This window comes from Bombus bifarius, unplaced genomic scaffold (assembly GCF_011952205.1).
Source record: "Bombus bifarius isolate JDL3187 unplaced genomic scaffold, Bbif_JDL3187 scf7180000008014, whole genome shotgun sequence".
In the NCBI taxonomy this organism is placed as follows: Eukaryota; Metazoa; Arthropoda; class Insecta; order Hymenoptera; family Apidae; genus Bombus; species Bombus bifarius.
Window position 1 is genome coordinate 1,032,774 of NW_022884390.1, and position 25,900 is coordinate 1,058,673.

The window sequence follows — 25,900 nt, forward strand, 5'->3', positions numbered from 1 at the left end:
AGAAGAACTTCAAATTAATTTAATGATATAAGATATTATTATAATATCAATATCTTATAAATGAATTTAAGTGTTTGCACTAAAAGCAAATTATGAATTCTACACTTTTATATTAATTCTTTGATTTAATTCTTGATAATAATTGATAATAATTGATTTCTATATTTGAAAGAAACTTCGAAATCTAGTTTTAATAATAATATCACCTATTTGTAACAATAAAATTGTTCTTATAGAGAAATTTGAAGTCTTTTTATTTTAAATTAGAAGTACTTTTATGTTTTATTTATGATTAAATCGAATAATTCGCGAATTAGTCTAATAAAATTTGAGATAATCTAAGGATCAATGGTCACATTCTCATTGCAAACTCTTTAATTACATAAATATAAATATATATCATTAATATATATATATATAATTTATTATATGTATATATACATATATATCGATCGATGTGAAAAGCTCGACAAATATGAACGAGTCGTAACAGGAAAAGCCAAAAAGTGGCGATTAATATGAGCAGAGAAGATATAATGTAGATATGGCTACAGACAAAAAGAAATAAAAATCGCTTAGCGTGAATGCAAGTTATGTTCTATTTCATAATGTAGCAACAGTACTTGTGTTTAGGAATGTTTTATAATATTCCCGTATCTTGTAATCGTGATATACTTAAAACATAATCGGTGTTAAAAAACGGCATACATATATGTATATATCATGTTTTATATAAATATATAAATATACATGTATTTATATATTTATATATATATATATAATGTTCATAAAATTATCTGCAGTTTTTCCTTTCATTCAAGTTAATTCCATAATTGACTAAATTGTATATTGATGTAGTATTAGCTAGAACAAGAATTGTGCGTACACAATCCCTTTATAAATGCGCGTACGCCCAACGCACGTTTCCTCTTCATTTTACATTTCCTATAGATGTAAGAATCCTTCTTACACTGAATTTTATTTACAAAAATCAATACCCCCTTACACAATGAAATTTTTATTTTTTGTCTACCTATGCACTATAATCTACAAAATATTTCATTCAGTCCTCCAAACAGTATTCTTACTATTCCTTCCGTTCAATATTTTAAAGTTTTTTTTAATCACGGAAGATCGAGTGTACGCACATAGATATCTAAAAAAATTTGTTCTCTGATGGGACATCTTGAGAGCACATATTTTTTTCATAACATTTCAACTAATTTTTTTTTAAGCTTTTCTTTTTTACGTTTCAAATGAATTACTCTTGACACATACCAGGCTCTCTTGGTTATGCTTGAAAACTGATCATATAAAACAAGATATCTAGCCCTTTTTAGTTCTACTTATGAAATTCACTTCTAACAAGAGTTAAATTTAATGTAGCTTTACATAATGCAATACAAAATTCTTGTTTTTTAGGTTTTGCTCTTTTCTCAGTATCAACTCGTTTTGTTCAGACTATCTCATTTACTCAATATTTGCATTTGCAGCAAAATAAAGTATTTTTTGAAAAACTAAAACCATTGGGAAATAAATAATTAAATTATAACGCGGAATAGAAAATTATATAAAGAGATATTTATAAATAATTTTATAATAATGAAATTTTTTTAACAGAAATTGTTAAATCATTCATGGACTATTAAAAATTTCCTATAATGTACTTTACTGAATTCAAGTTGTTCCATTATATTTCGATTGCTTCTGCCACAGAAGTTTCATATTAAATTATTATCGTCACATTCTACCGAGGCAAGATTAACAACCTATCATCTCTTTTTCTCATTATTCAAAAGGCTTCAGTAAAGACCATAAACGAGCTGGAGAAGTATTTATAAATACGTACTACACACTACTTTATACGCTCAAATTAAATCACCCGATTGTATATTACGTAGCTTTTTTCGCTATAATAGCACCCTTTCTGAACAACGGTGCCATTCCTTTTAACAGTGCCCGAAATAATTGCGAGCAATCATAAATATCACTAAAATGAATATACAGGTGTTTTCTTCCTACGTTTATCAATGTAGATAGGTAATTCATTGAATTCACTCCATTTAAAAAGAATTTAATATTGATCCTTGGATCCTTGTTCTCTTCCCTGTCAATATTTAATATTATATTTATAATGATGATAATAACGTTCCAATTCCACAGCAATATTAATTGTGAGACCTATTCGTAATATTCGTAGGAATTGAATAATAGACTATATTACAATATAATTTCAAAATTATGAATATTACTGTTTAAATAGTATTAGTACTGTTTTTTTGCTGACAATCGAATAAATCGTCCACAGTTTCCCACTATTTACAGCTCAATGAATTTTACACATATGTCCATTTATCTCACGACATTACCTGCAGGAAGTCACTGTTTAATTCTGACGAACGTAACAATACGATACATCGGCACAAAAAAAATATGTAATTCTTTTTTTTAGCAATTAGGTCGATCGATGTATACCGTAAAAATACGTTTTCTTTCATTCACAGAATCGTTGAAGATCAAAATATGGTTTATATGGTAATCTTCAAAGTCAGCACATCCAAAGATAATATAAGGTCCTTTTATGTAATTATTAGAATACTCTTGATATTTTAGAATGCAGAAATTGTCTCTGTCATTGTGATTTTCAATAGTATGTGGGAACACTAAAGAACAAATCACTTCTTCCAATAAGAATAACATTTTTTACACTTTTTGCACAACTTGAGCAGTTCCATGAGTATTTCACTATACAACACATGGGAATAAATACACTCATTTGTATGAGTCATCATTCTCCCGAGTTAGATTCGTCATAGTGGGAAAATTTAAGGAAAACTTGCTCCAAAGTGGTTTGGCTGAAGCTATACTCTTCGATATCCAGCTCGAGCTTGGCTAATAATAAAAGTTTCAATTAATTTAATTACGTAATGTATGATAATTGAATCGTTTATTCAATGTTTACCTTTCTCCAACTGCGTAAAACACTCGGCCAGCGAGGTAACTGCATGTTGGGGAACAGCAAAAACTAATCTGTCGGCAAAGCTTTCTTCGAGAGTTGCATCTGGAAAAAGACTGGAAACAAATTCTTTCAGAATCGTAATCCTATCACCGGACGGTGTCGTTGGTGTACAATCACCGCCTAAAAGTTTCATTTCGAGGGTATAGCCTGCACCATATAAATTCTTCAGATGTTGAGTAGAACCAATACATCTTAACTCTCCTTTTACCATTATACCCACTCTAGAACAAAGAGCATCAGCTTCCTCCATTGAATGAGTGGTAAGAATTGCTCCTCTACCACCCTATTAAAAAAAATTTATCAATAATGAAATAACCTTCAACAATCGTGTGTTATAGGAAATGACAAGTTTCAGTAGAGGAACAAACCTGGAAACTAGCAAGGATTGTATCCCATAAAAACCTCTTTGACCTAGGATCCATTCCTGCACTAGGTTCGTCCATTAGAACAACTTTTGGACCTCCGATCATTGCCATGGCAAAACTAAGTTTCCTTCTAGTTCCACCCGAACACTCATGAGCTTGTTTATCGGCGTGCTCATGAATTTGCAAACCGGTGAGGTATAAATCTACGATTCTATAATATGGAACTTTGTTCTTGTTTGTAATTTTTTACTAAATATTTATTTAAGAATTGTACAGATATTCGAATGGGTCGAATTAATTACCTGCCAATATCACTCCATGGTACACCACGAATCGCGGCGTAAGATTCTAAATGTTCCCTAACGGTAATATTCTTCCATTGAGCATCATGTTGGGGACAGTATCCCATTTGTTTGAAAGCTTCTGTCATACTTGAATTAATATTATGACCACCGATCTGTACTCTGCCTCGAGTGGCCGCTTCTTCAGCTATGATAATCTTCATTGTCGTCGTTTTTCCAGCACCATTGTGGCCCAGCAAACCGAACACTTCTCCTGGCTCAACCGCTAACGAAAGATTCCTTACAGCAACTTTTCGTTGTATTTGGCTAGCTTCTTCATCTTGTTTTGAACAGCAACTACATGAACCTGTATCCTGCTGTCGGTACTCCTTTCTCAAGTTCTAATAAATATTTAACTTTAGTTGTATAATATGAATACATTATAATAATGAAAATAATATATAATAAAATAATACCTGTACTAGAACTACAGGTGGTTCTTGAACGGCAGATGAAGTAATGAGATTAAAAACTTTTTGTTTTTCTGCTTTAACGTCTGCATCTTCATGTTCTCCAATATCAGAGTTCTCCATTATTTCTTCACCAATTGAACCGCCATTACGCTAGAAATGACAAGAAATATTTTTTAATGGAACAGTTTTATATTTCAATTTTCAACCCATTATATCAATTATACACTAACCAGGAAATACTTTAATACATCACTAACATTGCCACCACTCTTTTTAATGTCCAACAGTAAAAGCACGAAGAACCACACCGGACAATGCAGAAGCACGCCAAAGGCCATTAGAATGATCTCCGTGGTTAAATAATCAGACATAGTCAGATGATGGCAAGCAGCATTGATAGAGCACATTAGATGTACTCTTTCTACATAATACACTGCAGCATATGGTACGTACAATGTGTTCAGTAGAGAAAAAATTACGTGTAAAACAAACGCTGCTGTTCCACCTAAGAAGATTTTTAATTAATCCGTGGTAATAAATTGTAATATTTAAACAAATGTATTTCATTATTTTCATATTCATTTATACATAAAAGTCTTAATAAAAATTGGGAGCGATATCTAAACAATTTAATCTCTGAAGTGTTAAATTGAATGTATAACTTACTAAGACCCAGCATGTCAAGAATCGTGACTAGTATAAACGGTATAAGTCCAATGAAAGTTGCAATATTGGGCAAAATGCTTTGAGCGGAATCCATCTTGTCAAAGATGTAACTCAAACACGTAGAGAATAGAATGGATGATGGGCAATAAAGCATGAAAAGACCGGCTAGGGTGATGAGCGCTGGTACTTCTTGAAGCGAAGGCACGTCAAAGAGAAATATGATGCCAAGAATACATAAACAGATGAAAAACATCAGGCCGACAAGTACAATAAAGTACGTCAGAAAGTACATCGAAAATGACAGACCATTCACACGAAGCTGATTCTTCGCTTTTATCTGAAAATAACAGATACCATAAGGAGTATTGCTTTTAAATAGCAAGCATTTATTTAAAAAATGTCATTAATAAAAACAAGACTTACTTCACGATCATAGACCACGTCCACAACTAAAGTTATTGGCAACAATACAAAATTCATTCCAATAAACAGTGCGGTACTCGCTGTGCCAATATTGAATCCCTGTGGCTGAGAAGTTTGTTGGAAAGGATGTGTCTTAACTTCAATCGGTTTTAAATTGTTTTCATTTGAGAGTAATCTAATTGGAATAAAATAAATGAATTTTATACGTGGTTATTTAAATCTACGATTTAATTTTTAATTAAATTAAATTATTAATAATTAATTTTATTTTATTTAATTAAATTTAAATTATTAATAAATTATTGACTGTACCTGTAATAAGTGTTTGATAACAAGTTTATTAAAATTGGTAGGGAATGTTGCATGGTATCATTATATGCGACAGTCAAATTGATCCTGGACAGACTATATTCATTGATATTGAAAGCAGACATATGCGGTGCGATTTTTAACAAATTTGCAAAATTCCCGTAATACTCTTCAATGTACTTCACATCTTGATTTATTCCATCGATTAAATTTGTGATATCATGGTCGGTATTATTCGCGTACAAAAGTTTAGTCTCATTTCCATAAGTATCTGTAAAAGAAAAAACGGTAGACTAAAGTAGACACTAAATTTTCTAAATTCATAAAAATGTAATTATTTTAAAACATACCAGTATTCAATGTAAGAGATTGCATTTTGATTTCAACTGTTTCAATGCTATTTAAATGGAGGCCAACGACTACTAGAAGAAGAGGCGCGAAGATAGTGAAGTACAATAACTGAATGTTCCTGATGAGTCTAAGTATCCTTAGGCGAAGCATAGCGTACAAGGTTTGGAGGAAATTAGGCCGAACTTTTATGGGGTCTAGTCCAAGGCCAAGAACAGGAGGATTTCTATCACTATGGACGCCATCCGGCAAATCTCCTGCCTCTATAGTAAAATACAATAAAATTTATAAATTATGAACTTTATAACAGTTTTTAAATATTGAATTGAATGTACCTTTTGCTTGACCATCATTCTGAACAGTGACACCTTCATTCTGCAAACTCTGATAAGAAGTACTCTTAGATTGCAACGATAAAGATCTGCTTAATGCACGATTGCGCACCATCTTTTTTGATAAATTATCCATTGTGTATTCAGGGCCTTCATCCTTTTCTAAATGCAGAAATACTTCTTCTAAAGTAGTCATTGATACTCCATAGCTGCTAATACCTAATCTACTCGATCGGGTTTTAATTTCGTGTTCTATAGCTGAGAAAAGTGGTGCGAAGTTTTCTACTGAATTATGAGGTAAAATAAAGCTCAGTTCACGCCCATGACGTCTTGCTTTTTCCGCTTTTGAGACATGACACGTTACTAATCTGGTAATGGCGTGTTCTCTTGCATTTCCTTCAAGTACTAACCTGTTATACATTCACAAATATGTTTTTATTAAACATGCTTTATCTCTGCTTTTCGTTATTTAAGAAATAACCAACGTACGTTAAGTGATATCCAATACCAAATTTATTTTTTAAGAACAAAGAACTGCCACAGCATCTCAGCTTTCCTTTACTAATAACTGCTTTCCTATCTGCTAATATATCCGCCTCATCCATAAAATGAGTAGTCAATAGAATCACTTTTCCATGACGTCTAGATTGTAAGAAAGACCACATCTGTCTTCTGGAGTAGGGATCAACCCCAGCTGTAGGTTCATCCAGGATAATAATCTTCGGATCACCGATAATGGCGATACCTACAGACAATTTCCTTTTTTGTCCTCCACTCAAGTATTTCGCAAAAGTATTTGCTTTTTCAGTTAAATCGATGTCTTTTAAAGTTTTTTTCACCTAAAAGTAATCATACACGACAATCCTTTTTATTCAAAATGTATGTAAAAAATTTTATGCGACTTGTTCACTATACATTACATTACCTCATGTTCAATCATCGATTTTGGGATACCACGTACAGCAGCGAAAAATTCTAGGTGTTCGCGAGGTGTGAGAAGATCAAAAAGGATATCATGTTGTGGACAAACGCCAGTCATGCTTCTAATCATCTGCATATCATTGGAATCTCGAACGTCATAACCAAATATCAAGGCAGTGCCAGCAGTAGGTGCGGTCAGGCCAGTTAAAATATTGAAGAGACTTGTTTTTCCAGCTCCGTTGTGTCCAAGTATCGCTGTGATTTGTCCCTCGTAAATCGTTAAATTGATGCCATTTACGGCTTTAATTTCTGGCTTACGACATTTTTGGTAGGACTTGTAAAGATCGACTATTCTAATAGCTTCACGACCCTTCATCTCGCGCACCACAGGTTCAACGTCACGATTAGTCTCTTCACCAGGAATAAAAGAATTTGATTCACCATTTGATGATGGTACCTGCAAATACGACTGTGAATATATATTTTTCTATTTTCTTTCATATTCAACACTTTAAATTATTGTTAATGATACTCACCCGTGGAGCTTTTCTTTGACACCAAAACTCAGGCGTGAAGCAAAACCAAGGAGTTCTCTTTGTCCCGTATTCACCTAAATTAAATATATAATATTTGATTATTCACTATTTATCAATAATATAATGAGTATGATAACACGTATTTTAAGAAGCGTACTTGGAATGACGCAGTCAAAATAATAAGCTAAGCAAGCATAGAGAATTATGTCTAAAGTCATCATAATAAGACTTCCTCCAAATGGTATACCAGGACCTGACCAAAGATTGTCAAAGTTAACTCCTTCTCCTTGTAGATCTAATACAAGAGCCTAGGAAAAGATACACATCGTTTTTATTTATAGAATTGCCCATTCTTCATTGTTCTAGTATATTATTGTACACTGTAATACAAACCTTATCCATAGCCAAAGCAACGCCTGTTGGACTAAGAAGAGAGACTAACCAAAACGGAACTGAACTAGAGTCATTCACAAAGACTTGGATAAAATACATTAAGCTCATTATCGTGACTGCAAAATTGCCTAGTACACCGGCAGTCTGATAAGAAAATAGTTATAAATAATTTAATAAAGAACGCACTAAGAGTAGAATAGCATCAATGAAATACTTACTCGTGACGTGTCGAAGAAAGGTGTTATCATAAAAGCGAACATGATTATGGAAAAACTGTAGAGCACTACTAAAAGGAATATCGGTAAAAAGTGTGTGTGTTGAAACATTTGTAGTGTGAAAAGTAGTATTACTGCGACGGCAGAGAGTAATAAGACAAAAACGCTGTAGATAATGAACCATGATAACCTGTAATGAAAATTTTTTCATTTTTCGAAATCTGAATTTTGTTCTTCTAATATATCTTTTTTGTGCGACATAATTCATACATCATTTAGTATATGTTAATATTTGAAGTGAAGCACAATCTACTCGTTGATTTTCAAATAAGATTTACCTACCAGAAAATCGAATCCTTTAGGCCCATTATCTTCATTCCTTCCTTGATCTTTTTCTCCTTTTCGCCGACTATTAGGATCAGAAGATAAGTGACGAATTGTGAAAGAGAGAGGACCATAAAAAGAGGTATAACAACTCTCAAGGCCAGCATCCAGTCTAAATAAAAAATATCCTTAGAAATGTACCCATAAAAGACACATTAATTATTAATTTAAATCCTAAATCATATGTCTTGTTCTTATAGACAAGAATTTAATATACTAATTAGGGATCACCCATAATTAAATATTCTATATTTTTACTTGCGGTGAAAGCTTCTTTAGGGAACATTTCTAGCTTAACATCCGGTACAGTTACATCTGTATTCCCTGTGTCTAGCTACAAATTGTCAATATACAGAATCAATAGATGTATATAATAAAATTTTCATTATTATATTACAAGATTATTAACATAAGCAGCACAAAACATACTCTTATCTTTGTGATATCCATTATCATTTGTAATGCTAGGAAACCTGAGTGCAAATAGTTATTCGCAGGACATGATCCACCAGTCTCCATCGACAATACACCTCCCAGCCAATGGCTCGTATCCTTTCGGCAAGTAACTGGCGCGGAATACAATTCAGTTGGCGAAGGTGGATTCGTATATGATGGATTAGTTCTTATCTCGTATCTAGTACAAATTGCGACATAACGGTTAAACGTCTTCGATTTTTGCTTTTTTAGCTGATTACTTCTATTAAGTGTTTTTAAATATTACGAGAGACGCTGAGATATGGGTTGAGAATCCTCGAAGATTACTGCTAAAGGTACGCTATATGGGTCTCTCCAATACGCTGCTTGCAGATCATCCTTTGTATCGAACACCATGAAATTTAAGGGAAGTTTGCCAGGATAATCCCACATTGATGCCCACAGGGCATTCATCGAATTTAAAAAAGTCTGAAACAAGGATAATATCGTAAAGACGGTTACATGTTTGTAGTGTATGGCAGATTATAATGTCTTAATGACGGGAACATGTACCAAAGTTTCTGTTGAGTTTGGAACAACGGCTATTGTGTTGTTCCTGTAGCCATTGAACGTCTCGAATATACCACCCTCCTGCCTCTGCGTCGTCATTGCGGGATAGTTTGGATTTGGTGGCAAAACTTTTACCACTATCAATACACCTAGGGTGCAAAGGGGGAGGAAAATCTCCTGTAAATAATACAAAAAAATCATTAAAAACCATATCAAGATTTCTACACCTTGCTTCATTATCTGCTTTTATAATAATACAGAAATCATATCAGATTAAAAATTTATTTATCTGAAAGAACAAATTTTATAAGAAATTGAATTTTATGATATTTCAGAAACGTGTTCAGGCAAACTGTATCAAATGATTTATGATGATGAGTTGTCCAATGTAAAAGGGACTAGAAGGACTGCAAAGGAGAGCAATTAGCTACACGAAAAAAGAAGGAAAAGAAATAATATGAGTTTTTAGAAAATAATATGAAACAAATAGACAAACATTTTTAATACTAGACATCGATAACTTTTTAACTGACCCTCGGTCACCATCAGCAGCTGTTTCCTCTCGCCTATGGTTAATAATGCATACGTTAAAAATCGTACACGACGATTTCGATTGAATAGGGTTGCGAAGGTAGTATACACGATAGCTTCTGGAAAGTACCTCCCCCGTGCGTGCATAATAATTATTCTACCTGCACCCTCTTCTCCTACACCTGTCGTGCAACGTAAACCTGCGCAAGCGTTCGATACAACCCCTTGTCGGTCCGTTTGAATAAGGGAAAAGTGGATATGCTGATTCGCTTTCGTATTCCGTCACCATGACGATCAACAACGGACCAGGCTAGTTCGATTCATCAGCACGATTATTCTGGATTTACAGTTTTACGGCCATTCATAAACAATTTACGATTTTCTTTCTATATCACAAATTCTTGTTCGCCAAACAATTAATTTAATAAGAAAACAAGAAATAACGGCGCATGGCAATAAAGTAAAATAGACTGGAAAAGTTATTCTAGAACAATTGGATTGGTTCTAATTTCCGGATTTTTTAAAGTTGAAATTGCCTTTATTGTAGGCACGTTTGATAATTCTTACATAAATAATTAATTATCATTTTATTGGAAATATTTTTGGTTTAAAAATTCTAAAATTGGAAATTTCGGAAATTTCTTCTTTCTGATAAAAGATAATCGATTTTAGTGAAATTTAACTCGTACCTTTTTCAAATATTCGTAAATTTATTTTACATAATTTTAGATATATCCTAAACTTTATCGAAATTAAAAATTTCCATTATTTAAAGAAACACGGTACTCTAGATTATTAAATATCAACCTAATCCAATTGGATAATATTCCTTCAAAATTATTTTTCATCGCTTGGAATTTCTTGGTGGACAAATTAAAAAATACATATACATAATTAGATGTCGTTCTTCGTTGATATCGTAACGGAGGATTCCTTTTACGAGAATCTCACGTTGGGTGTAGTGAAGATTCTCGAGAGTTTCCCATACGTAAAAAATGTACGAGTCGACCGTAGAAACGGATGTGAGACTATGGCCATTACCAACTGGGAGCAACGTCATTGTGTTACGCTGCCGGAGAACGTTAGAAACTTCTACGCTGCAATCGACGGTTTCCTGCTTCAGTGGAACCTCGAGATAGCAGGTAAGGCCCTCCTAAAATTGTCCACGCATTTTCATGATGCTCTTTAGTGACTTTCATTCGCAACTATTCCTTCTGATCCCGTACATTACTAGTGGTTATTTGACATTGTCATTTCCACTGTTTTAATATATATATATATTCTTGCATCTATAGTTTCTTGCTGTGTAGCTATGGTTTCTCGGATCTTATCTTCTATTTACTCCATTTCTCCTCAAAACAATTATCCTTATATAATTCTGTGTTGTTTCAACGAAAATTACCCTTTTTTCGCTTTTCTTTCCAGAAAATTGTTTTTGTTTTCTTGCTAAAAATAAAAATTTCGATCGTTTTAAAAGAATAAAAGTAGCTATTAATTCTGGCTAGATTAAAAATATTCAGCCCTATTATTCAGAATGAATATCAAATACATAATGATTAATAATTCATGGTTGAAATAATTGATAGGCAGCTTGAAGGGCTACAGATGTTAATTACTTTCATTACCGAAGTCATACAATCGAAAGCAGTTATTTAATATTGTATTTACATATTCATATCTATGGATATTTTCAGATATTATAATAGATCGTATACATAAAAAATGCAATTAAATTAGAGATCCCACATTGAATGAAAACAACTACATGGTTATTAATTATTATTCTCAAATTGTTCTCACGATACATCTTCTTTACACAGGTGAAGAATTTCCTGTAGGACGTATGGAAATTGGCACGCTTTCCTCTCTAAAGCGCTACGCAAACAATCCCAAAGATCATCAAACAGATTCCACCAAGCAAGAACTCGACACCGACACTCATAAGCCAGATAATGAAGTTACTTCCAATAGCATAACTGACCTTGAGAATCCAAATTCAATTAATTTGCAAGGAAATGACCATGGTTGCAAGATGTTTGAAATCGCAAGATGCTTCCCAGAGAGCGGAATGGCCAAAGTTTATTTATTATACCGCATGAAACATGAGGAAGAATCACCAACAATCTGGTTGCATCGAGAAGATACTAATAGATGGTATCATTTGGCAAATAATTTCACCGTGTATTTCCGTATGATGCTGGTCCATTTGGGTTTGCCATTGTGGCAGTGTTGCGTGTCTGGTTTGTCTCTGCCTCCATGGGTCGAGCAAGTCTACTTTCTCATTGGTCCTCATCTACTTCCTTCCGCTGTTGAGCCCACGGAGACCATCTCTACTACCATATGGAATAACGGGCCCATAAATGTTATCGATCCAGCAATTTTTAAAGGGAAGGAAGGAAAGCAGAAGAGCTCCAAGAAAAAGTAATTTGTATGATCTTTTGGTGTTATCTGGTAGTAGTTATTGGAATCTCTACAGCAAAATGAAGTTCCCAAGTAGATAAAATTGATATTCAAGTTTAGTGGAATCTGTTCTAATGAAAGATCTTGTTGTACTTTGCGGATGAAACCTTACATAATTATATTTGTATTGCTATGATAGAATAGAAGCCTGCTATATAATTATATAAAGAAATAAATATTGGCAGTAGAAGACTAATACAACTCTATTGAATTTCAGTGTTTAATGTATTTTACCCATAGTACGATTCGAGTAATAATTATCTTTCTCTCTCAAAGAATCCGCTGGTAAGGTGCAACGAAACTCTCCAAAATTCTCCTATAATCCAATATCTCTACCACCCACAGTTCTCGTAGCAATAAATTCTCTCTAACCCCTACCATCATAATACCATATTTCCTTTCTCCAAACAATATCCTCTTCATCCAACCACCATTTACATTCTCAAAAAAACTTATTCCATCGCATAAAGCAATCAGTAGAAATAATATACTCTTTTCCCTTTCTGTTGAAATTGGCCAGGCAAACGACGAAACCATTCGGATGAGTAGGTTTATTTTGAGAACTTGAGATCATGCGATGCTTCAATATTTTAGCGCTATCCTTAGTCACGTGAGTCAATGAAATGAAGTGGGCACTGCGCTTTGTTCTGATCTATTGCTCAAAAGCAATCGAGGAAGATTAAGAAAAAGATATCAATAAAGACAGAAAATTGTATACTTTTCTCCTTTTCGTCTATTTTGTAGGCGTCCACGGCGACCCTTGGCTTAGTTGGCACGAAGCTAACGCAAAAACACCGAATGAAACGAATTGGCAATACGCCCTCCCCCGTTGGCAAACGTGGACGTCCACGGGACGCGGTCACTTCGTCGCCGTCCATGGAAACTATCCGCGCATCTTTCTCTCGATTGTGGCCAGTGAATTCGGATTGCAGCTTTACTGGCATCCAACATTTTCTCTCTTTTCCTTCTTTCTCCCTCCGTCTTCCGGTTCTTCTTCTATCGCATATTCGATTTATCCCCTAGCAATGCTATTCATCGAATCCGCCGATCCGTTCACGTATAAATCTTCGTTTTTTTAACTAGCTCTCCCAGGTATTGTTTCCAAAAATATTTTGGTCGGCAAATAAATGATCGTTTCAAATGTTGAAATTACCAATTCGAATTTATGTCCAGTCTACAAATGTTATGTTGATTTCTACGTTAGTTCTCCGTACATAACAAGCATATTTTCATATTTTGGGCAATCTGTTGAGCAAACTGTTCACGCCAAGCTCTTTTTATCTGTTCTAGGCTTTCGAACAATCTGAAAAAATTCTGTGGCATTTATGGAAGTTTCTACTATATTATACAGTCCATTTTTAATTGAAACGTTTGAAGGTTTCTTGAAGAAAATTAGAATTTTGCTTAGAAGAAATGCACGTATGAAGTTTCATAAACGGTTCAGGTGGTCTGTATTAAAGGGTTGACGCTGAAATTCTTAATAAGTTTCATTTTATTTAATTATCGTGATATTTGATCTTTTCTTCTTCGAGTTCCGTATTAATAGAATGTCTTCTTTCGGGTATGGTCGTGTATTACGCTGTTCGTCAAAACTTCTGCGTTGACTTGTTAAGATAAAGGGCAGATCGAAGACAAGAGAGGAAAGGCGAACCTAAATATAGCTCGTTAGAGGTAGAGAAAATCGATTTATACATAAAATAAGTATTTGTATCTATACTTAGCCCTGGCCTCCCAACGCGAACCACTATTCGATTAAGACGCCTTGTGCCATAAAACAGTTAAGACGGTCACATAAAAATCCTATGAAACCGCGATCGTGTATTCCTTTTGCATGATTGTTTGAGTCAGATTGCCCGTCCATCGACAATCAGTGAAATATTAGCGCATAGTTTCTCGTTAACGCAATGTATGCCGACACGTTCAATGCAAACTTGAAGGGTTCCACAGAAACTTTAAAATGAGGTCAAACAGCTGCGCAACGATATTTAATTACATAAAAATAGCAATTTCAATGAATGATTTGCGGTTTTGTCGTTTCTATCCTGAGATATTTCACTGAATATTCGCCATTGGTAATTCACATATTATAAACTATTTAAATTGGTAAATCACATATTATAAATTATGATACAATTAACTCTATAGAGAAAATTATATTATGTATATAAATTTTGATAAGATTGATTCCACAGCGATCTTAATGAAAGTTCTATAAAGAATTCGATAAATAAAACAATCAAATCCTCTAGCAAATATACAGTAATTCATGAAAGTATTTGTATTAGTATTTTTATGAGTATAATATGTGCGTTACACAAGACTTTTCAATTTCATTAGCAGAGTAACGAGACATCACGATTACATGATCATGATATCATGATTACAATGATAGAATTTCAAACCAATGTGGAAATATACAGGGTAAGTCATCTAACTCCACTACTTGAATTACTTATAAACTGTTGGTCATGTGAAAAGATCTTTTAAGTTGTATAGCATCAATGGCTAGTTTACAATAAATAATATTTAATAATATTTGTTTCAAATATTATCAATGTGATCATGATTCATACACTATACAAGATCTTCTGTGTAGTATACATAATATATTTAAAAAATCTTATCAAGCGATCAAATATTTTCATGACCCACTATATAAGAGTACATATTTTGTTCAGTTTCAAGGATCGCTCATCATAAAGGATGTTAAACCTTGTTAAATCAATTTTTTAAGCGTTAATTGCTTTATAATTAACGTACCGCCGTAGTCTTCCGCTTCTCGCGCTTCTTCAACAGGATATTCCTCACGAGCATCGCTCGCAGCTGAGACAAGTAGACCCCGCACATGTCCATTCTGCGAGATGTACTTGTCTTTCTGATTTCTGCAACAGAAACGAGAAACAAATGAATCGGGTTTCAAAGAGAAGAACACATGGGCCTGTTTAAACTAATTAACACGACAGCTTGGTTCAAGCGTGCTTTAGTTTGTCTTAACGATATTTGTAGTACTGCATTACGATCCTGCCAACGCTCATGTCTCTACCTAAATCCTACGATTTTATTCAAACCTCTAAAACATGCTACTTTCCATAGATTTTTTCTATTCTATTATAACTTCCATTCCATTGATCATTCATTATTAACGACCTCTTTAATCATAAATCAATTCATCCGATTCCCTGATCCAATCAAACGTCTTTAAACCTTCCATGCTCTCCCTAATTCGAACAAATCCTATCAGAACACAATCGTCTTTCCGTGCCCTATTACAACGTTACCGATGTCCCTAATTACTAGATCGTGGATCTTTATGCGTTTATACCAAATACAGACACATGAAAATAGATAAAAATAAATAATTTGAAATACACGAAATACTTATTACAATATTTAGAATATAAGACATTTCTCACATGAATTTCACTTTTTTTACCAATATTTCTAAAAATATGAATTTACATATATTATCTATTAGCTACTAGAATCAATAAAATGGAATCAATAACAACCGGTCGAGATAGCGCAGATAAACAAAATATTTGTTTAAAACGCGTGATAGGTTCCAGCCATTAACTGGAACGGGATATTTTCTGAGGAGTCGCTATGGTTATTTTTAGCTGAAGGTTTTTAGAATTTACCTGAATACAACTATATTACCATATTTTATTAATGATGTAGTTCTAATCTTTGATAACTCAAGGAACGTAACGCAACATGTTATACCTGCTTAAGAAGAACAGAATAGAACTGTTGTATATAAAACTTCTGAATATGAAACCTATACCTTTCCTTGTTTTTTTAATAAACACAATTTAAACGTTGCGATTTGCCCTCTTACTGCTGCGAATTCTTCCAATTTATTAATGTATAATTTCCTCCATCTGTTATCATAACAAATTTATTGCATTCTTTCAAGTCATGAAAACATATCGCAGCAGAGAATGAAAGTAATAATTTAAATTAACGGGGATGATAGTTTTATAGTGATTAAATTCAACTATTCAAAATCTTGATTTACATCACTCTGATCATTAGTCGTGTCAAAAGAGATATCATAGAATATTTGGCTATTAGAAAAGAGAATCGTGACTCAAAAAAGATTAGGAAATTATAGTTCCGCGGTATCGGGCGAACCAACCGCGGGAAAGATTCTTATTGATTAACATCCAGCAGTGGCGGTTTGGCCGATGATTGGCCTCCGGCCGTGACGAGAGTTTTCACTTCGACGTTGGAGCTCTTTGTTGGAAAGTCGTCTGCCTGTGCCACGTACACCTAAGTTACACAGATACAGCCGCGATGTGGTCGATAATTCGTCGTTTGCACTATTTAAGCGTTCGCGCGTGTAAGAGCGAGCAATATGCCACCGAATATGTCAAGGTCTTCGTCATAGTTCCTATACATATTATTGACCTATGAAAAAAAAAGAAAATATGGTTCGTTAGTCGATAAGAATATGTAGGAAGAACCGGAAGTAAAAGGTGCAACTGGAATAACTAGGTACATATGTGGGATCGGAAATAGAAGATATGGACATGGAATATGAATCTTGGAAATCTATCTCTGACGAAAGTCGTGAATTTAAACGCGTGATTTATTTGGCGATCATCGTCGGTGCTTCGTCCGTGCATTTGATAATGGATGATAAAATATTCGTACGCAGTTGGTGATCTTGCAGATATGCTATTACGTCTTCGATGCAGGAATCAAAGGCGTAAAGGCCAAGTATATCGAAGAATATGTTTGAGTATTATACCTTTATATATAAATGTATTATAAGTATGTATTATATTCTATCTTATAATAGAAAATTCATTTATATTAGAATGCCTTTATATCATATTTCTTTTATGCATTATAAGATGTTAATGAAAATTGGACAATAGGCATTTAGAAGATGTAAGTTTAGGCATCAATCCCATAAAAAAAATTCACCCAATTTTCAAAATCATAATTTAAGGCTTGTTGCACGAATTATAAACGATTTAATTTTGCTATTAATCAATAGATATACGCTGGTAGTAAGGTATACCAATGAATCAGTTGATAAGCCTTTGCCTCTATTATATTTATACAATACATTTTTCTTATTTTATAATGTCATTCTGCAACATATAGTCTATTACGTATATTAAGCCTTTCTTTATTAAGAAGTTCAATTTCAACACTGACTTTAATTCCAAATTACGAGACTATGAATTATTAAGTACATACTTTCAGTGTTTAATATTTAATATAATGACATTTCAATATTTTATTGTTGGCGTGTATATATATATGGAAATATCATAAGAAAAGAGATCAATAATATTAGAGCTAATTTAATCGTATAGAATAAAGGACACATAAGTATCAGGATCTTTTTGTGGGTGGAGCAAATTTATAAAATTGTAAATATAATGTAATTTAATTGAACGTCTTTTTGAATTACTCTTTTTAAAGTATTACTGTCTACACTTTTGTGGTACAATTTCCCCCACGCGAAGATTGACTACGTGGGTGGCCGAGAATATTTTCCAGAATCTATTTACTATCGCTCTTTGGGCAGAGAAAGTTAATGTTAATAATGTTTGAACTAGTTCATACGTAGTCTCTACATAAAAATGAATTAAATCTGGGAATCGATGAATAGTGACGACCAAAAGTTTGGACAAACCAGCTTCATAGAGTTGGAAAAAACGAATTAATAAAAATTATTTTCGCTATTAAACATTCAGTGGATTGATTTTTATAAAGATACAAATATCACTGCGTGTTTTGGGAATAGTATTAAATTATCCTTTTCAGTGGCAATTTTTACCGAAAAATAACTGATATTTTAGTATTAAAAATATCATGATTTCTACCAGATAAACAAACTTTAAAATAGCTACGTAGATATCAAGTTTTGCCATCTGACTAGAAAAATCATACACGAATAACGCCACCATGTTGTACATAAAGTAACGAGAAAAAGATGGCAATTTGCAAGATCACATGTGATACGATTATAATTAATGCGCAACGATAATCAACGATGCAAACAGCCGATAAGAAATTCTTCATGCATTCTTTTCTCTATCATCGCATCACAACGCGGCTGTTGCGTAACACTGACTTCATTCTACGTGCAAATCGAACTTCCGGCCGTATCAAAGAACTCTTCTTTATTGCAGTCGGGAAACTTCTTCATGGAAAGATAAGTAGCAACTTTTTAAATCTTCAAACATGGGCTTATTGTTATAAATCGAGATCCAAGCGGAATAAATCGAGACCAGCGAATCATCAAATTTTTATGCAAATGTATGTTCTTATGGATACGACTAAAGAGATAGAATTTAAGTAAAGGCGTGTTTTACCTATCAAACATCATAATGGAAATTCTATTCTAGTTATTAAAATGCAAGATATTATTGATACTTTGTAACTTTTACGAACCATATCGTTATTATCGAACGAAACTAAATTATTTAAAAAGAGATGTGAAAATACAATATTAAACGATAAGAATTAAATTGAAAAAATAGATACCTGAAATTACGGTTGAACTCTCCCAAGAATATATGTTTTAAATAATTTTCTGAGTCGTGTCCCATGGTACGAGCTACGAACGACTGACGACTAGTTGCTTATCGTATATTAAGTAACTATGCAGCTGTTAGACGTTTACATCAATAACAAACAAAAATACTCGTACATGATTCATAGAATTCGAATCATAAAAGTTTCGATACTTGGCAATAAAACCGATAACCAAGCATTTAGAATCTAATTTAACCGATAGATAACGAAACGGTGACACGTTTATCGTGAAACCTTCGCAAAAATCAATATTCCCTTTCTTTACACTTGTTTGCGTAACAAAAGACCTGTTTTTTTCACGGCCGAACATTGCCATGGTATCGATAGCAATTTTTGTGCCACTTTCAGAACTGTATTTTTAGATCCTTTTCGCTCTACAAAGCTAACTGCAAAATCAAAAACGTTCTTAAAAATCCTGCTATAAAAACAACTAAATATTGGGATAAAAGTTACAACTTCTAATTATCCATCGATTTAAGACGTCACCTAACATTAGATTATCTGTTCCCACAAAGAAGATCTAAGAGATAGATATCTAGGAGAAATTATCAAATTAACCAAAGTATAAGTATTTAATTAGAACTTAATAATATATATAATAATATATATAATAATTAGAACTGTCACCTGTAATAGTCATTGTATATTGAATCATAATCTGAACACTGCTATTTCGAAAAAAAGACCCGATAAACGTTGCAAGTTTTACTAAGAATTCAACCATTTCATTTGTAACGACTTAATGAGATTTCGGTCGTAAAAATCCAAACCTCGATTGCTATAAAGTATCTTAAAAAAGAGTCCATTGACTTTATCCGTTAACAACCCCCTACTCGATAATAAAAGAATGGGGTCGTTCGATATCTTTCTACCAACAAGGAACAAATAAAAATCCCGAAATGCTAAACAGAAAGAAGAGATTAATCTCACGTAGCCGACTGACTGACGCAACAAATGAAAAAGCAAACAAAGAGGAGAGAAGAATTAGTTTGTTGGGGGCGTGGAACTTACGTGAATCACGTGCTGCTGGACAGTTGTATCGAAAAGGGCGACTCTAATCGGCCGTACCCTCTCCCTGATCGAAATTAGCAGAATAGTCGATGTAGTCAGAGGTAGCAGTGTCGTGGCCGTTTCTACCGTACCCGATTCCGATCGATCGTGACTCGTGAGCGGACGTACTACAAGCTGCGACAACGGCATCGCGATGAACGACGACGGTGCAATCGGTGCATCGCCGGTATACGTTTGTAATGCCGCTGCTCCTGGCCATCCTCGTCCCCGTCACCGATTATCCGTGATTTTCTCTTCGCTGTAATTCAACAAACACATTGGGTTTATAATCGCACTAATAAGATAGATAATAAATGACGGAACGAACGGATAAATGAAGCGTAGCGGGCTGAATATTTGTATAAAGAGAAAATATTTGAAGATAAGTTTACTTGTAGTTTTGTTTTGTCTCTGTAAACTATGTAAAACCAAGTCCAATTTCTAGGCCGTCAGGCTGAAACAATCAAATACATACATGATTTTACCGATAACTACTTGCAGTTGGAATTCAACAAGGTGGTCTCTATCGTAAGAGTATAGTTTCGAAATCGATAATATTATAAGAGATATAACGGTAGGCTGAGGCCTGCTGTTCGCCAAGTGACGCTTCATAGACGCGTATTAGACGCATTGATGCTAACAGTACGTTTCTATGCAACGCTCATTGTAAAGTAATGTGCACCCGTTCACGAAACAGCAACGAACCGTTCTCGTCGTTACGCGTTTTCGTCATGATGACTGGCGTTAACATGGTCAGTAACGAGGCGTACGTTGCAGCTATAAGTGACATATAGTATATCTAATATCTAATATGAAGTGATATATAGGATGAAAACTTGTTCCTCGTCGCTCGCTATTTTAATATTGTAACAACAAAATGTATCTTAATGTACGCCTCGTAGATCGAACACCGTCGTAGACGTATCGTCACGTCTAATAGACTATGCTTAAGCCGAAACTGTTTCACTTTGGAACAACACTGTGGATGAACGTTGCTCTCATCCTCGTCTCCGTCCAGGAATGAAAGTTCCTCCAGAATGGAACAGTGTAGATTCGGTTTTACGCTTCTGAGAAGCGACGCTTTATGGACAATGAGCCTATGGTCCAATTCTAACTGGGCTCGATCCTCTTACTAGCAAATTCCGGATTTTTATAGAAGTTTATACTTGAAAAAGTAGAACTCAAATAGAAGTTCGTTTTATGTATATATTATGAGACTATAAGGAGTAATATTCTATTGTGAATATTTTATATATTTGTTTATATTATATGTATGCATTCTGTGCATTTTCGTATATTTAAATTTCGCATAATTGCACGAAAATCCGCAGTCGACTTGGTATATCCCAAAATAGTTCCTCTTCATCGAAATCATGTTATACGATATACCTGTTTAGAGTTTACACTATGGTTAACGTAGATGCGTGTTCTGTTGAATTAAATGTCTGAAAAGTGATATAGCTACTTGTATAAGAATCTATATACATCGATATACACATTTGGTGGATGATTCAAACGTGCCAATTCATCAGGAAATGCATCGACTGTATCCATTTTCGAATTAGAAATCAGTCATTTAGAATATGGCTACATTTTGTAAATTCCTGTGCAAATTGAATAAAATATCTTGTACACTGGTCAATAATCTTTACAGACCTCGATTTTCTCGCAGTTTGCGGTTTTCTACATATATAACAACATCACAAATAAAGTGCAGTTTTCTAAGGATTTTTATACAATATTATTAAAAAAGTAGAATCTCGGTAGAAAATTGTTTAATTTGCTAAGCATTATAGAAGACGTTGTATGCTTTGAATATTTTATATATTTTTTCATATTATGTGTGTTCTATGCAATTTTTCACTGTGAAATTTCTATGAATGCACAAAAATACGCAGTCTAATCGCGAGATGAGAAGAAATTGATGGTAATGGATTGGTTCTTAATTTTTTCCTTAATGTTACGATACACGCAAAATAAGTTTATAAAATATGCGTATAGACTTATCTATGATAACCATAAACACATTGGACTAGTTTTTCTTTTTTCATTGGACAACGAATCGTCGAACTAGATATGTTGTTTATAAAATCTTCAAGAATGCCGATTATATCTGACGATAAAAGTGAAAGGTAACACTCACGTTTGGCTACGATAAAATCAATCCAATCCTCAGGCGACGAACACAATTCGATGAGGAAGCGAGTCGGAGGCCAAGGGGTCGACGTGTTTCGGGATGGACTCTTAGTCCTTCCGGTTTGCTCCATCCATGTGGGCTACGTTCGATTGGAACCAAGGGGTTTGCCTTTCATCTACCAACAAATAACAACGAAAAGGCTCTTTTACTTACTCGTTATGGCTCGTATCAAAGAACGAAGAAGCTTTGTTTCGCGTCGAAGGACTTAATAGCCGAAGGAAAGTAATTTCGCGAAAGATTGAAGTCGATTTTCGATACATAGACATCGTGTAAATGCTGTAAGGCGAAGAAGAAATATGATACGGCGGAATGAGCTAATAAAGAAAGGAGAATTTCAATTTCTAGTAGAATGTTTTAAGTACGGGGCATCTTTCGCCGATGGTAAAAATCCCTGTCGAACTTTTACGCAGATGTTTAATTAAGCACCGATTTACCGAAGGATGTTACGTCGATTATTCTTTAAATAATGGATGTTACGATAGAGGAAGAGGAAACGCACGTGGTGCCAGGCTTATTGAGAAAGCACTGCAGATGGTGTGACACCTGGTGAGATCATCGTCGATCGATCATTGGAATAATATGCATGCAGTGATCATCCATTTTATGTTTAAATCTTAGCAAGCCTCTTTTATGTTTGACTCTTAATACTATATAATTGTTGAATTCAATGAAATCATTTGCACACATCATATCTTATATTAGTTTCATGCGTATTTTCATGAAATGGAATTCACAAATTTTGAAACTTGCTGTATTAAAGGTGGAGATAATCAATTCATATATTTAGTTAAAAAATGTCTAACATTTTTTATTTAATCTCATTAGTATTTAATTAACATTTCATGGATATTTTAACATCGTCTTTATTATTAATATTTAATCATTATATATTAGTATATTAAGATGTGAACAATACAACTGAAAATTGTCAATATAATTTCTTGTATCCTTTAAAATATTGTTAAAATGCAATTAGAAACAGGGGGAAACGAATCCACGGATGTCACGTACACGTTCAACAAAAAGTCAGCACATGAAACACGCCACATTTCCTTCGTCCCTGAAACTTGATTCATTCTGTTGAATTGTGCGGAAACGCGAGACTCTAATTGTCTTGATTCGGTATGTTATATCTTCAGCAAACCGTATTTTGCCAGGAATTCTCTTAAAGTACTTCCTCCGTGAAAATATAGAAGATACAGAAATAAAAAATCTGATGGAAAAATGAAAAAAACAAAGTGAAAGGAGCTTCAGAAATTTAACAAATATTAATCTTTATATCGATGTCGACTTTTATATTCCGTGAAAATACGTGAAACTTTCCACTTTATTGTTTTTATTAATAACAGCCTGCATTGTTTATGGAAAATAACGAAAGAATTTCATGTAAATTTAATTGCATAAATTTGTTATTGAAACATTATAAATATTAAAATTTAAACGTTAAAAAAGCGTAATATATTTCTAGAATTCGAACACTGAAGAAATAATTATTAATATATAGATAATATTTATTAAAAACTTAACTCTACAGTAGAACTTATGGCGAATTGAGTTTCATTTCTATAATAGATTAAAAATAAATTACTTTCCTTGGAATAATATCGTATAAGTATTTCTTTCAATTTAATGAAAAAGTATTTTTCTTCCGTTTTTCAATTGCCCCGACTAAAATATTTAATAAGAACTCTTTCTCTAATAGCTTCATTTCCTTGAGATTTCATTTTCTTTCCATCACTTTTTCATCGACCTATTCTTACACACTATCATATCGATAGCCAGTCTAATATCATTTCATTCCTTATACTTCGCTGTGGACTCATATTTATATCATACTTTCTTCCTATTTTTAGAAATAAGACGCAGTCACAAGGCTAACAAAAATTCATTAAAAAGTTATTCTATTACAAGATATCCCTTTTCTGTCGATACTTACAAATGTAGACAAAGTAGAGAAGCAGAAAATCGAAAACCCTGTAATTACAGTCACCGATACCTTTACCTTATCAGTATTCTCCTTTACGTCTTATTTCTTTCAAATTGAATTCATTATGCATATCGTATTAAGCAGAGAAATAAAATATAATTAGCGAATTAATTATAAAAAATTGTAAAAATGTAGCTACGAAGAAAATGAAAAATATTTTGCTTGTATTTCGTGATCACAATCATGATCTAAATAATTAGATTCGAAAATGAAACGTTTAGGCTGGTTAGATTAACGCTTAGGCTATAGTTAAAATGATTGAGTGTGGTCATCACGATCTTTCGCCATGAATCGTGGCTTGTTTTACCAACAACGATATCGACAACTCGTGTAGATATCTCATCTTATTATTCTACTTAAGTTTCGAACTCTGACTTGAGATTTAATCAATACACGAAGGCAACACTTTTCTAAGATTCTTATTCAAATCTAGTTCATGAATGGCGATCATTGTTTGTAATCTAAATTTACATAATTCCAATTGTCATTGCATTTCAATTTCATTCTTCAATTCAGAATTACAATATTCACGACATTACGCGTACTATTCATAATGCATAATGCAAAAAATATCGCTGTTCTCATATCACTAAATAAATATAACTATACAGATTCTTTAATCCAAAAACCTTTGATTATTTTAAAAAAATTCTCGTAGTTTCCTTATCGTGAATTCCATAATACAAATATTACTTGACAAAATTTTTATATCACTATATAATAAAGTTTCTTCAATTTCGGTTATTTGACTCTTATTTTTTTAAAAGCTTTGTTTTATTACTAAAACAAGAAATCAATCGGAGAAGCATGAGAAACTAATACACTTTTTATTATTTAAAAAAGCGTCGCATTTTTACATTTTTCCCTATTTCATAAAAACAAGTAGAAATGTAATATTTTACAATCTAATTAATTCACTTAATATTTGCAATTTTCCAAAAAGATTGAGACAGGTCAGGTTAGATTTCAACAGTATTTAAACATGTTTAAATAAACAGAAATACTCCCATCGTTTAGAAAATTGTTGATCTTAGCCTATTCTTTTTGGTAAATTTTGAACATTACGTGAATTAAACCTAAAATCTGTCCTTATTTCGTAAAAAGGACCAGAGTTAAATTGTTAAAATTTGAAAATTAAAAATTAAACAGTATAATAACTCATCAAATCCTTCCATTATAAAATCTTCAACTATTTTAAAAAATTTCAATTAATTTCCTTTTGTTGCAAATTTTGTAATAAAATATTACTGTCTGAAAATTCCCATATTTTTCATTCAACAGAACAATACTATTTCTTTGACGATGGCGAAGTAATCAACAAAGAGTGCGTTTGAAATTCATAAATTCCTCCACGTTAACTGTATGACGCAGAAGTTCATCTCTCCGTGGTGCGGAATACAGGGCAGAATTTGTCAAAATTACATTCTTATCGGGGAACCTTGGTTGTTTATAGCGGTGACATGTCGCA

The 25,900-nt window shown here is 33.3% G+C and overlaps 2 protein-coding genes across 3 annotated transcripts in view; one reads left to right on the forward strand and one right to left on the reverse strand.

Annotated features, from left to right (window-relative positions):
• Positions 1-575: 575 nt before the first annotated feature.
• Positions 576-25,900, reverse strand: part of LOC117207014 (ATP-binding cassette sub-family A member 5-like) — a 33,641-nt gene continuing 8,316 nt past the window's right edge. The window contains exons 2-26 of one of the 2 annotated variants that reach the window (XM_033446813.1): positions 22,392-22,560; positions 20,210-20,507; positions 15,401-15,522; positions 9,653-9,826; positions 9,387-9,568; positions 9,095-9,299; positions 8,924-8,999; positions 8,624-8,777; positions 8,285-8,471; positions 8,067-8,210; positions 7,831-7,981; positions 7,674-7,747; positions 7,142-7,594; positions 6,706-7,055; positions 6,220-6,626; positions 5,887-6,147; positions 5,540-5,807; positions 5,228-5,402; positions 4,805-5,141; positions 4,369-4,643; positions 4,142-4,288; positions 3,687-4,066; positions 3,388-3,595; positions 2,963-3,302; positions 576-2,892 (exon numbers count right to left, since the gene is read on the reverse strand). In XM_033446813.1, coding sequence (XP_033302704.1) covers positions 2,789-2,892; positions 2,963-3,302; positions 3,388-3,595; positions 3,687-4,066; positions 4,142-4,288; positions 4,369-4,643; positions 4,805-5,141; positions 5,228-5,402; positions 5,540-5,807; positions 5,887-6,147; positions 6,220-6,626; positions 6,706-7,055; positions 7,142-7,594; positions 7,674-7,747; positions 7,831-7,981; positions 8,067-8,210; positions 8,285-8,471; positions 8,624-8,777; positions 8,924-8,999; positions 9,095-9,299; positions 9,387-9,568; positions 9,653-9,826; positions 15,401-15,493 — 5,145 coding nt within the window. In that variant the 5' untranslated portion in view covers positions 15,494-15,522; positions 20,210-20,507; positions 22,392-22,560 and the 3' untranslated portion in view covers positions 576-2,788. Of the gene's footprint in view, positions 2,893-2,962; positions 3,303-3,387; positions 3,596-3,686; positions 4,067-4,141; positions 4,289-4,368; positions 4,644-4,804; positions 5,142-5,227; positions 5,403-5,539; positions 5,808-5,886; positions 6,148-6,219; positions 6,627-6,705; positions 7,056-7,141; positions 7,607-7,673; positions 7,748-7,830; positions 7,982-8,066; positions 8,211-8,284; positions 8,472-8,623; positions 8,778-8,923; positions 9,000-9,094; positions 9,300-9,386; positions 9,569-9,652; positions 9,827-15,400; positions 15,523-20,209; positions 20,508-22,391; positions 22,561-25,900 lie in introns of both variants that reach the window. The other variant, XM_033446812.1, reaches the window with a different exon arrangement.
• On the forward strand, positions 11,079-12,851 carry LOC117207020 (tubulin polyglutamylase complex subunit 2). The gene is made up of 2 exons (XM_033446825.1): positions 11,079-11,322; positions 12,001-12,851. Exons 1-2 carry the CDS (start codon positions 11,079-11,081, stop codon positions 12,603-12,605), a joined length of 849 nt encoding a protein of 282 aa, XP_033302716.1. The 3' UTR covers positions 12,606-12,851.